General features: G+C 33.3%; 1 protein-coding gene across 2 annotated transcripts; it reads right to left on the bottom strand.

Moving 5' to 3' along the window:
* Nucleotides 1-343: 343 nt before the first annotated feature.
* On the bottom strand, nt 344-12332 carry LOC139989681 (uncharacterized). 2 transcript variants are annotated; one of them, XM_072008184.1, is made up of 28 exons: nt 11781-12332; nt 9172-9228; nt 8816-8914; nt 8408-8457; nt 8266-8331; nt 7976-8089; nt 7614-7752; nt 7402-7526; nt 7131-7337; nt 6920-7018; nt 6339-6447; nt 5836-6023; nt 5514-5730; nt 5210-5298; nt 4664-4825; nt 4411-4572; nt 3871-4068; nt 3586-3730; nt 3252-3512; nt 3031-3164; nt 2615-2884; nt 2312-2527; nt 2097-2186; nt 1569-1950; nt 1224-1442; nt 945-1117; nt 627-848; nt 344-535 (listed from the first exon to the last, which is right to left on the bottom strand). In XM_072008184.1, the coding sequence occupies exons 1-28, from the start codon at nt 11965-11967 to the stop codon at nt 389-391; spliced, it is 4527 nt and encodes a 1508-aa protein (XP_071864285.1). In that variant the 5' UTR covers nt 11968-12332; the 3' UTR covers nt 344-388. The 2 variants fall into 2 exon arrangements, with proteins under 2 accessions (XP_071864285.1, XP_071864286.1); XM_072008185.1 differs by lacking the exons at nt 9172-9228; nt 11781-12332 and adding an exon at nt 9011-9163.
* Nucleotides 12333-14254: the final 1922 nt, after the last annotated feature.

Raw genomic sequence — 14254 nt, 5'->3', positions numbered from 1 at the left:
GTTTATAATAACGCAAGATTTCTTTAAATACTAGGATTTGGGTAATAATATTACTCAAGATTGTATTATTTTAATATACGATCACATTGAATATAAATTATTTTGTAAACTGATTTATAAATCCACAAAAATTAAGATATTATTGACATATTTAGTACATGAAGTTATATCTGTGTTAATACATACAAATTATAACAATATTTTATTTATGTAATTTATGAAAAAATAAAAAACTAGTAACTAATATACATACTACAATATTTGAACTGTTAAAAAATTCAAATTTTCATATACTATATATGTACATATACGTGGAAATGTTTGAGTAAAGAAAATATTTCAATTATGTAATGATAATATAAAAATGTATTTATATAATTTCAATTTATTATTCATAACAAACAGTACCGATTTCAATAGAAAAGCTTTGATCTGGTTTTCCAATATCTCGTAAGGCCACATCTATTATAGGTAGTCTTACAGGCTTATCAGTTTCATATGAAACTACTGTTTTACCCCATTGTCCATTATATGTCTGCAAAGATATAGTCATAAATGTTATAATGTTTTAATGTTAAATATTTTGCAAGGTCAACAAATCATCATTTGAATAATGCACAACTTACTCTACATTCATCAGTTATCATTTCATATCTTAGACGTTGATTTCCACGTGGTGTTAATTCTACATCATTCCAGGTTAAAAATTTCATACCTTTTCTATACGTCTTTCGCTCAGAATCAAAATAGCCTATGCTATTTTTACAGTGATATATTATATTTTGGTATGCATGTCTCGATAGAAGTTGCAAAAAGCCAATTTGATTACTATCTGCTTTATATGTAATCTATATATTATGGATATTAAAAATTTATAGAACAATAAATTGATTCATCATATTGAACATGTATACTATTACGCAATAACAGTAAAAAATTGTTACCTTCATTCCATTTTCTATTTCGCTTAACCAAGTTTCTGGTTGATCAGTGATATAGTTAATTTCTGGGGAACGTACAGGATTAGGCAATAAACATGTTGCACGTTTCTTAGCATCACAATACACTAAAATTGCATCTCTTGTATCACCTTCATTAGGATCAATCCAATATTCTCCTATGATAGGATAATATTTTCAGTAAATAAATTCATATTTCCTAAAATGAATTACTGAAAAAAATAGTTGCAGTATTAAATATCATTTTTCTACTTATAAACTGACCAGAAAGTTTATCTGGATAAGCAGTATAAAGGTCCCTGCAAGTTTTGGCTGGTGAACTTTTTCCACCATCTGGTTTTACAAATTTCTGGAATGATGATTTCAATTGTTTATATGCCTTCAAAATAAGTTCTTTTCTTTCTTCTTCTGTCATGTCTTGACTAAACATTCTAGGTGGTTCATCACCAACTAATGGATCTGGTCCTTTAGTTTGACCTTGTCCTATTCATATAATAATATGATTAATTCCATGGTATGGAACAATATTTAGTAATATTTAATAATAATAGTGAGTATAATATAAAATTATAAAGTAATTTCATGGTTTAGAAAAATTATAATAATCACCTAAAAGTGCAGCTAAAGAAGCAGCATCATATCCTAATCCAAGTTCACCGGGTGGACCTGGAGGCCCTGGAGGACCAGGAGGACCTGGTGGTCCATGGCGACCTTCTTCACCTGAAGGACCTTTTGGTCCTGGATTGCCAGTTAATCCGATTGGCCCAGGGCTGCCATCTCGTCCAGGACTACCTCTAGGTCCAGATTCACCATCTTTCCCAGGTAGCCCAGGAAGTCCAGGTATTCCTTTCTCCCCTGGTAGACCAGTAGGCCCAGGTAAACCTTGTAAACCAGTAAATCCTCGATGGCCTTTTGCACCCTTCTGGCCTTCTTCTCCGCGATCACCTTTAGGACCTTCCAATCCTATAGGTCCTGGTTTCCCTCTAAGTCCCTAATTGTAGAAATAGTATTATTTGACTTTTTTTATTTCAGTTATTTTAAAGTCACAATAAAAATACATACCAATTCTAATTACAACTATTATAAATTATTATGATGTATCATGTATACATAAATAATATGAATGATGAAACTAACTTGCTGTCCTTCTACACCTTGTGGTCCTGTTTCGCCCTTTGGTCCTCTTTCTCCAGTTGATCCTGGAGCACCTGCTTGACCAGGTGGTCCCTAGTTACCAAAGTGTACATGATGCTCATATATAGCTATATACATAACTGTTTTACATTATTAAAATTTTATATTTAAGTTTTTTTATTGTAATTTATAAAAAATACACTATAGTCATATCTTACGGGTAAACCAGGAGAGCCGGGCAATCCCGTTTGTCCTACCGCTCCCGGTGGTCCTTTATCTCCAGGACGACCTGCTATTCCAGGTGGTCCAGGTTTACCACTGGGCCCTTCTGCTCCAATTTCTCCTGATGGTCCATGTGGTCCAATGGGCCCAACTTGTCCAGGAGGTCCAGGTGGACCTTCTGGTCCAGGTTTCCCAGATACACCAGATTCACCCTATTATATTACATTAAATAAAGTATAAATTATTTGCAATTCATAATATAAGTAGATTTATGTACATTTCACAAGAAATGAACTTACAGGTGCTCCTCGTATTCCTCTAGCGCCTATTGGTCCAGACGGGCCTGGTAAACCAGGTAATCCTCTTTCGCCAGGAGAGCCTTGAGGACCTTGAGGACCAGGAGTACCTGGTGGTCCTTGAGAACCACTCTCGCCTTTATTTCCATCTGCACCAGGTGAACCTGGATTCCCAATAGGTCCAGGATTTCCGGCTCGTCCTGTTTCTCCGATATTACCTTTACTACCTGGTAACCCAGGCGGTCCTGATGGTCCTATTGCCCCTGGCGGGCCCTATACAGATTTAAGATTATTAGTTCAATTACATTAATATTTTACGCTTTGTCTGTAACAAAATAGTGTAATATATTAATAAGTAAATATTCTCTAATATTTATGATAATTTAAACAATATTCTTCGATAATAAAATGAAACATACCGTTGCACCAACGATTCCTGGTACTCCTGGTGGTCCCATAATACCAGGCTCTCCTCTAGCACCTGGTTCTCCTCGTACTCCTTTAGCTCCCGTCAAACCAACTAGACCTTGTGGTCCAGTTTCACCTGGGCTACCTGTAAAATTTATGTTAGAAGCATATATTTACAAAAGATGTCAAATTTGATATGTTTTTATTTCATTTAGTACATGTTAATTATTACCAGCTAGACCAGGATTTCCTTGATCTCCTTTTAAACCTGGATAACCACGGTCACCCTTTAATCCTGGTAAACCAATGAGTCCTTGTGGTCCTGGGAAGCCTTGCAGTCCTTGTAATCCTTGGGGTCCTCTTTCTCCTGGGTTGCCAGGAGCACCTACCTCTCCTGGAGGTCCAGGTAATCCAGGATCGCCTCGCTCTGCTGGTTCACCTGGCGGTCCCGGTGAGCCAATTTGACCTTGTGGTCCACGCTCTCCAATCCGTCCTATAACAGAATATGTCTACATTATATATCTTTTTAAGGTAATAAGTATGTTAATTTTTTTGTAATGTACAACCTGGAGGTCCTTCAGGGCCAGGTTGTCCGCTAGATCCTCTTTCTCCTTTTGGACCTGACTCTCCCGTAGCTCCTCGTAAGCCAGGCAATCCTACTAATCCAGGTGGTCCTGAAATTCCTCGATCTCCTTTTGCTCCAGGTAATCCCTGAAATATAACACTTTATGTAAAATCATATAAACAAATAATATGTTAAAAATTAAGAACTTTTTATGCGAAAAGTAATTTCTAGTAGTTTATGTTGAATAGATTTAAAATTAACATGTAAAATATCTAAAAACGCTTACGGGAGGTCCATCTAATCCTTGTGCACCTGGTTCTCCTCTTGGTCCTGTTAATCCTGGTCCTCCTGGTGTACCTCTTTCACCAGGAAATCCTCGTTCACCTCTATTTCCAGGAATACCTGGTGGACCAGGTGGTCCTTGAACACCTGATTCTCCATCTTTTCCTGGTGTTCCTGGAGTACCAGTAACGCCCGGAAAACCCTAATTACATAATCAAATTATGTAATAAAATTATACTGCCTCTTTATTATTTTTACACCCATTTTATAAATATGTTTTACATTTAAAGCAATTATTTTCAAAATCAATATTCATTATTGAAAAATTGGGTAGCGAAAAGAGTGGAATATGCAAGTCTGATTGGTTCTAGTCTATTAGAATCATTTTCTCTCATATAATCATAACGATAAGGTCTACGTGTATTTTTTTCATTTTATACGTATCTTTATCAATAGAATCGAATAAAACAATAATGACCGATACATGAACTTCAGAACATATAACTCTGTGTTTATTATATATTTTCGAACGTTTAAGATATACCTGAAAACCTCTAGGACCTGGAGATCCTGGAGGTCCCCGTTCACCATCTACTCCTGATGGTCCAGGTGAACCTTGAGGTCCTGGTGCTCCTTCCTTTCCCGTATCACCTCTAGGACCAGGTGGTCCAGGATTTCCTGGCTCACCAGCTTTTCCTGGTTCACCCTTTTAATGAGTACATTTTCCATAAAAACATTAATTTCGTATACTTATATTATTATTATATTAAAAACAACAAAAATACAAATATTGATACCGGATATCCTTTTTCTCCTGGGAGACCTATTGGACCAGGTAAACCTTGTAATCCAGCTGGACCTTGTTCACCTGGTTTTCCATCAGCACCTTGAATTCCTCGATCTCCTGGGTTTCCTGGTTTCCCGGGAGCACCAGGGCGACCCATTAAACCACGTGTACCCTATAATATTTTATTTCAAATATTTTTCTCTCTGTATAATTTAAATTATTTATTAAAATACTAGTTAGGATAGTAATATTATAAATGCTAATATTTGGAGAATTACAAAACATAGATATTCTAATATATGTTTCTTAAAATATAAAGTACAAAGTAAAATTATAGTACTAGCACATATAATTAACTAAGCGTGGATCATTAGAAAAAATATTATATCTTTTAGTTCCTCAAAAAAATAAATATTAAACTCATATTTAACATTTTTGCGAAATACAACTTTACAAAATGAGATATAACTTTATTCGTTATTATTTAATTTTCTAAATGTTAATATTTGATGAAATGTTATTTTCCTGTATTTTTAAAATAATTATGGACAGAGACCTGTAAACCGGGAGATCCTGGGCGACCAGGATCTCCGTTAGCTCCTCTGAGCCCCATCGGTCCAATTGGTCCACGATCTCCAGACTGACCTGCAAATAATTATATAAATTATTTTTATTGACATAAATATGTTAACATTAATTATTAATACATCATTGTATAAGCAGTTTTACCGTTAAAAGTTTTAAATAAGACTTAAAAGATCATATCCAGATATTAAAAAAGAATTAAGAATGCATGTTCTTCAAAAATGTGTCTTTGATAATAATTTTGACAAATCATTATGATGTTTATGACGAGATACCTTTGGGTCCCATGGGGCCATCAGGTCCCGGAAGACCTGGTGCGCCTGGTGCTCCACGTTCTCCGGCAGGGCCGGATGTACCAATTGGTCCGCGCATTCCTCTTTTTCCTCGTTTACCCTCGTTCCCAGGAGGACCAGGCAAACCACGTGGTCCTGGAGTTCCTGAATCACCTTTAGCTCCACTATCACCTTTGAATCCTCTTTCGCCTGAAAGTCCCTGTGAATTATAATATTTTGGTACATATAGTGCAATAAGAAAGATGAAGCACACAATTTAAAAATTTAAGAGATGAAAGAATAGGAATACAAAAACAATATTTACAGGCATGCCTTTCGCCCCTGGAACACCAGGATTGCCAGGTATTCCAGGTTGTCCGCGAGCTCCAGGGAAACCTGGAGCACCAACTAAACCAGGTGCTCCTGTACTTCCCTTTTCTCCAGGTATTCCATCTTTTCCCTGGGGACCTTGTGGTCCTGATTCACCAGGTTGACCAGGACGACCAGTTTCACCTACGTAGGAAAGAGAATTGAAATATGTTATACCTCTTAAAGATATAATTTTAAAGTCGAATTTATTTAACAGTCTTGATTACTATAATATAAGCCTATATACACCTTTCAATTTATCAACTTTGAAAATGGTTTTCTAAGATCTCACTTATCAGCGATGTATACAAGTAGTATTAGGATGACGACATAGTAAACTGTTGTTTACTTTCAAATTATACAATACTATACGATATTTTTATTTATGGTGGTAAAAGTTTGTTGATTATCTCAAGTCACTTGATCATGGTAAATAATATCTAAAGTAAGAAAATATACCTCGGGGGCCTTGTATGCCTTGGCTTCCTTTTGGTCCTTGTGCTCCTTGATCTCCTTTTACACCTGGACTACCTGGAAATCCAGGAGAACCTGGTTTACCTACCGTACCCTATAAAAGTTACATATTTGTTAATACATGGTCGATACTATACAGATGATTTTCTCTTTTTCCCTTTTCTTTTTTTTTTTTTGCTTTCCAGAATTTTTAAAATACATCTGGCAAAATACATCTTCAACATTATAGAGTTTTATTTTCGGGATTTAATCTCCAGAAATTTGGGATTCAAATTGTTCTTTCGATCGCTTGATAGCTCCTAATTTTTTCCCTTGGGGAAGTCTCAAAAAGAAGGTACATGTAGATAAACAAAGGATGATTGAGCAGCCGGGGAGAACATTCAAACCAAAATGCAGGAGTTAATGCCAAATGTTTAACTCAACAAAAAGATTTCCATGAATTATATCTTACTTTCTTGGAAAGAAATAAATTTTAAATCAAATATTTTTCAAATTATTATTATTTCAAACTCCTTCGCGACTCTTTTGCGCCACTCTATATTTGTAATCTTTATTATTCTACTTACAGGTTGACCAGGGGGTCCAGCAATACCATCCACTCCTCTAATTCCCGGAGGTCCAGGAGGACCTTCTCTACCTCTTTCACCACGTGGACCTGCAGGGCCCTATTTAATTATTAAATATCTAATAAATTATTGTTTTTATATCATTAAAATATATGATTACAATTTAGAAAATTTAGTTTTATTTACGTGAATATGAATATTTAATATTTACCATCGGGCCTACATGTCCCATCGGTCCAGGTACGCCCATGGATCCTTTCTCACCAGATACACCTTGTTCTCCTTTTGCACCATCTAACCCTGGAAAACCTCGGTGTCCTTTTACACCAGGAAGACCAGGCATCCCTGGTAGACCTCTTGGTCCGACTGGACCAACCGATCCTGGAGGACCAGGTTCTCCATCTTCACCGGTATTACCCTAATAATAACATATACTTTTATCTAACTCTAATATTAATAATTTAGTCAACATTTATACATACATCCTTTCCCGGTAAACCAGCTAATCCTCTGGGACCTGGCGCTCCTGGAGGACCCAAAGTACCAGGTTCACCAGGTTCTCCTCGTACTCCTTGAAAACCCTGTGGTCCGGGTGGTCCAGGCGGACCTATTACAATTTGGAAAATATCGAATAGACGTCTAACAATTGAGAATAAAAATAGAAATACATAATTAGTAAAGCGAGTATAATGACCTGATGGACCACGCGGTCCGATAGGACCAGTTTGCATTTGTAAATAGGCTTCTGGACCATACAAAGGTGCTGCTGCTCCCGTCGGTCCTTTATCTTGATTTGCTTGAGATAAAGCTAATTGTTGATAATACATCGATACCTGTTAATAACAATTTAGTTTAAATCTAATATTCGCTAGAGTATTACAAATGTTAACACTAACAGCGATAATTCACTGCTATGTACAATATTCAACATCATTTTGTTAATAATCTATATTAAATATTTATACTATCCGTATTAATCACAAATTTATACGTTAATAATAATCAGATTCAAATAATAAATTTTAGATAGAAATAAATGTTAATGACGCTACTTACGTCAGGTATAGGCCCTGGTGGCCCCGGAGGTCCCGGAATTCCCGGAGATCCAGGATGTCCTGGAAATCCAGCATCTCCCGGACGACCCATATCTCCAGGTCGACCAGGTTCGCCCTAATTTATGAAAACGATAAAAATTATTATTGGAACATTGCATATTGTTATGTCTCATTTTTCACAAAAGATTTTATGAAGAATTCACAGTCTAATGACAAAGTATATACATATGTGCCATTGATGATATATCGGTTACAAATGTAAAATATGTATGTTTTTGTAACAATATTTACCCTGGGTCCAGGAACAGCGACCGCGCTAATCACGTTACTTTCACCAGGAACAATCTCTGTCGGTGACTAGCAATATAAATAAATTATATTTATTATTATATATATCCACAACTTCATAGTATATTTTGAATTTCATACTTACTGCATGATTTTGTTCTGGTGTTGTTTGCACTTCGTTTGGTAATATACCGACTACGACATTCCAAATGAATCAGTGTTTAGAAAAATATTAGCTACATGATTATATCTATTTAATCATCCATCATGGATACATAATAAGAAATATGTTTGATATCCAATGACACAATACATCATTATTTGTTAAATGTTGAAAGCATAATGCTTGTTAGCGCATAAAAAGTTATTACAAACGTATCATGTACTGTACGATAAAAATTATCAATAGCTTGCGGATTCTTATGAAAATTCATATTTTTGACTCTTACAGATGCCAACATTTCGTACAAAATGTAATCGTTACTTGACAGCAGATAATATTTATTATGAATTTGCAGTCGATAAATTATATGCATATTAAAGTTTCAAATACCTTGACTGAAAGTTCGAATTGTCGCTTGCGTTGGTACATCTGTAGACAGTCCAGGTCTGTAGAAAGTTTGCAACGTCTCTGTCGGTAATTCACCCCTGCCTTAAGATAACATAATATAAATGACGTAGTTAATGTTTTGTCGCTACTTTTTATCGGCGTTATATCGTTATCTTTCGTTAATATTTAATTTGTTACCTTTTATAATCATACACAATTTTGTCGCTATCTATTCTAAACAATTTCCTATTCTTCTATGACAATTCAATCATATATGATTCCTTTTCTTAGTTACTTTTATACAACGCATGTTTCTGCGTGTATTTCGTTACGGATGCTTTCTTACATATTGTACGTACTTGCAGTATTGACGCTAGATGTAACAGGTGGTGATGGCGCAGTTGTAGTTGTAGTTTCTAAACACAAATATTATTAAAATATAAATATTGTATAAGGTATACAATAAAATATTAATATTATAAAACGGAAAATAGGAAATTATAGAATAAAAATAAGATAGACTCGAACAGGTACTCGTGACATACGAATGCTCGGACAACTCGATGTTTTCGAACAGTTTGACAGTAAGTGGAAATATTATAATACTTGTTAAACGAGTAAAAAGCTAATACGACTGGAATATACATCGAGATGCGTTTCGCTTAATAGACTACAATAAAAATCTTAATTGTTAATTTTTATCAGTTAATGTAATTGATTAATTGAATTACGCAAAGCGCTAAAACAAGCATCTGATCCAAAGCTTCCGGTGTTACTTGCATGGTTATTAATACTTCCTTTAATTGCTTCGCAACGACATAGGAAATAACCTCTTACAATAACGAAGAACTGTTAGGTAATTTCATAGCGTATCTAAAGCATAAGACAGCATAGTAATCATCACTATTGGCAATTGTCGTTTTCTGTATGTATTCTATATACTACGAAATGAACGTGTTATACGTTCTCACGTGGAAATTGAAATTAATATAAAAAGTTTACAGAATTATTACACTTATCAAACCTAAAAATTTGGGAAATTTTATCTTTGTATAAATGTATTAAATTTGCAGTTAGAACAATGGTTTTTTTACTGGCTTTCTATCAAATTCACTATGCAAGATATGATAAAGTAGCTGTTACAACGAGACAGAAATTTATTTTATATATAAAAATAAATCAAAAATATAAAATAAATTCTCCTCGTTCGTTAGCTTTTGAGAAAAATCATAAGAATTTCTCCACATTATGATTTACATTTTATTATGAATTGTATATTATGAATTTTTATAAATACATTAACTTTGCTTGAATTTGCATGTTCATATAAATCGGATTTTACTTTTCAGGATCATGACGGTGGAATAATTTACGTGGAAGATGAAACGTATAATTCTTACAATTTTATTTTTTGATTTAATATTAATTATTCTAATTAATAAAATTGTACAAAATTCCATTGATAGCCATTGAACATAAATTCTTATTGAATTTATTAATATATTAAAAAAATATATTATTGATAATAATGAAAATATGAATAATTTATTTAAAATAAATATTTAATTTTATTTTAAAATAAATATTTTATATAAATTTTTTTTTTTAAATTATATTAGAATAATTCTATTAGTTTATTACTTTTTATATTACTTACTTATTAATTTAATTATTAATATTAATAATAGTAATAGTATAACTATAAATATATACATAAATATTTTATCAAAATATATCTTTTATCAGACATATTACTATTTTAAATTCATAAATTAATTTTTTTTTAATTTTAATTACATTAATTTATATAAAAATTTCATAAATTTATCGACAGGGTATGAGCAAATAAAGAATCATATGGACTTGTCGGGTGATTAGACGTTAAACTACATAGAGACAGTGTGAGGCAGACTCGCGAGGCTGCTAAGGATTGTCGGTTTTTCGACGAGATCAAAGGTGCCTCGCAGTTTTAACTATGTAATCTACATACAGACAGTGCGAGGAACGCACATAGCTTTTATACGTAGCTTTATAGCGTCACTTCGAATTCATCGAGCAAAGATTTGTAGGTGTCAGATATCAATGCAGATGTTAATTTCATCCCCATAAATATCACGTAGAAAGATTCACTTCTAACATTAATTACAATACATGTATGTACGTATATTAAAAACAAGCGAGAGAAATCATTAAAAAATCAATTTTTCTATACTTCACTATTAACGTGTTATTACAAATGTTAATGAACAATTGAAAATGGTAGAATTAAAGAAACGAACAGTATAACGAATTACATTGAACGAATAAACTTTCACGTTCTTTTCTATAGCATCGTCTTCCTCCTTAAGGTTGATGTCGTTTATAAAATTCATAAATGTAAAAGATAATAGCTAACATCGAATTAACAAATCGTATCTGTTGCAGGAAATAAGTTCTTTATCTAAAGAAAACTTTGTTGCCCATTTTGTGAGACATAATTTCGAAACAAAATGAAATCATTGCAAGTTGAATCCACTGTGAATCGTATTGTACTCGTATGTTTGTTAAAAAGCAAGCGATCACCGACTCTTATGCGCACCATAATATTCTTATTTTCATCACCGTGATGTTCGACTTCATATAATAAAAAAGAAAACTCTGAAAGGAATTAGAACAACATACCTAAAGATCAATTTCACATTTATCGTATTCTTAGAATCATAGCATTTTTCAAAATATACATTCTACGATAATAACTCCGTTAAAGCAGATCAATTAAAATACATGTTATCTGATTTAATGAATAAAAAGTGGTACACACGATGCAGTTACTGCGCTTGCTAAAGAGATTAAATTAATTCGAACAAATTGCGTTAAATATTTGTAACTTAACGTAGATATAGCTCGATGCACGATTCTATCTTATAAATATAGTTTGCATATATATTATAAAAAGGGTGGAAAAAATAAGTGTAAGTATAATATTCACCATTTCTATCATCGTAGTCATCGTAACCCTCGTAATAGTCGTAATCGTAATCACCATTCGCGGCTTGTTGAGCTTGCAGCGGCTTGGACCGTTGTTTCCTGAGTTTGGTCCGTATGGAATGAACCTGCGGCAAAAGAAGTTGGATGACGGCGAACGCCGCGGCTAACCGAAGGGCCTTCGGCCCCATGAGCAACTATGACGATAGCCAGTAACGTGATCCTAGAGCCAACTCGTCTTCGTCTGAAGCTGAGGACAACTAGACTTACGACAACTGGCGTATCATTTATTTAGCAGATGCTTTGTAACTCAGGGGAGGTCATCATCCTCCGTTTTACGATCTACATGCAGTCCTCCCACTGTCTTGATTCGATCTCATCCCTTCTCTTTGATCCCTTTCCTTCGATGTCATTTTTCTCTTCTATCCTCTTGTGTTTCTCATCGGAAACCGCGATCTTCTTCTTTTCTCCACGTTCACGCCAACACACAGGGGTGAAACGTTATCGCGAAGAATGACGAAATCATGCAACGTTCGTTAAATTAATTATTTAACTTTACATACAACATGTATCCATGCTCGTTCGAACATAAAACGTTTTGTAACTTTGGAATTTTTTAAGTATACAAAGGACATTTTTTTGATTTTCAAAGACATTTTTGTTTGAATTTAATATTCATATGATTTATAGAAATACCAGCATTATACAACCCTAATGCCGTTACTTGAAAATCTTTGTATTCTCTGAATTACGAGAAAATATTGTTTTTAGCTTGTTTTAACATTTGCGTTTAGTAACTAGAAAGAAAAAAGAGAATATGTTAGCAAACGTAATTCAAAATTGACGTACCATTTATTTCAAGACGATTGCGAAGGAAAGTCAGTAGTTACATATCGCTTCTTTTGTATGTATATGTCTATTTCATCCTAGATCCGTTTTACGAAATGGAGAGGTCATCACCCTTTACTAAGAAACTGCATGTGTCTTTTATTGCGATGATCGAGTACGCACGCCACTTATTTTCTTCTGTTAAATATGCTTTTAATTTTATCCGCAGTGCTTTCGCGTATAATAAAAACGAGGGCAATAAGAAAGAAACAGAGTTTTTACGCCTTATAAAATAGAAAGATAATTCTTTCAACAATTTTTATAATTATCTTGCTAGCTATACTCTATATGTACGTGCGACAAAATTGTAAATAAAATAATACGAATTTTACTTTTAGAGGACCAACGGAGAAAAGGGGGGCAACGTGTGCTCTTTATCGCACTGGTCGTATTAATTTAAATTTAAATTTTCTGAGTTTTGCAGTAGCTATAGTAAATCGAAGCGTACAATTAATTTTTTACAATTTAATGCGTTATATATCGTTTAAAATAAAAAAAAATTATAAATAAACGTTGAAAATGATGTGGAATAAAATGAAGAATAAAATGTTTTATTTTGATATAATATCTATGAAAAAATACGAAGGTGTGACATTGTGTATGGAAAAATAAATTTTGGCATAAAACTTAGCATTTTCCGTAAACCCTTTATTTATTAATAACGCATATTTTTTTCCGTAATAAAAAATAATACCTAGTAGAATAATCTGTCGTTAAAACAAATGGCAATTTAATGGCACTTAAATAATTGTTTTACACTCCTGTTACGTGTACTTCGCACAATAATTCAAGAATATTATACGCATATTCAGAATGATTAAAGATATTCAAATACACTGTAACAGTTCTTTTTTTTACGTAAATTTAATACATTATAATACTAATCTTTCTTAAACATGGAAAATCATGTTAAAAAGGTCATGTTAGAAAAGAACCAAATTTTTACAGCTTTAAATATACATAGAACTTCTGGGAAATTTAATACTTTTAATTCTGGGAAAATAAAATTATTGTGTTAGGGTAACGTGTGTGCGAAAAATAAGTCTTACGCATGAAAAATAATAAATTTAATACCTTGTTCCTTTGTGTAACGATTATCCACCTTTAAATTGAAATACGAAATATTAAATCATGGTTAACATAAGATGTATGTATGTATTTGCGGCCAGAATGTTGCGAAAGCGTGAATTAGAACATAAATTAAACGCGATGTATCATGCTATAATAATATAGCGTTCCCGTTCAATATTCAAGTGGGATAATCAGCTCTGAAGAGGATTTTTTTTTTTTTTTTGAAAATGTAACACTGCTTATTTCATTTTCTTCGAACAATAAGCAACATTAGCGAATTTAATCGAACGTTTGTTAAATTTAAACTACTGTTGCATTAATAAAAATTAGATATAAGTTAAATATATAGTTAACGTGCCTTATGTATGTTGAAATGGAAAGGACAATCGATGAGTAGATGACATTACTTGAAAAATGACGTTATTTTCGTGTTTCCACTTGAAGATCAGAAAACCCGATATATTTAAACTAGAGAAGTAATTCGTGTATTTGTAAATTAAATATATTTATATTTTTATC

This window comes from Bombus fervidus, chromosome 8 (assembly GCF_041682495.2).
Source record: "Bombus fervidus isolate BK054 chromosome 8, iyBomFerv1, whole genome shotgun sequence".
In the NCBI taxonomy this organism is placed as follows: Eukaryota; Metazoa; Arthropoda; class Insecta; order Hymenoptera; family Apidae; genus Bombus; species Bombus fervidus.
Note: the sequence above shows the minus strand (reverse complement) of the source record. Positions and strands in the feature narration are given on the sequence as shown.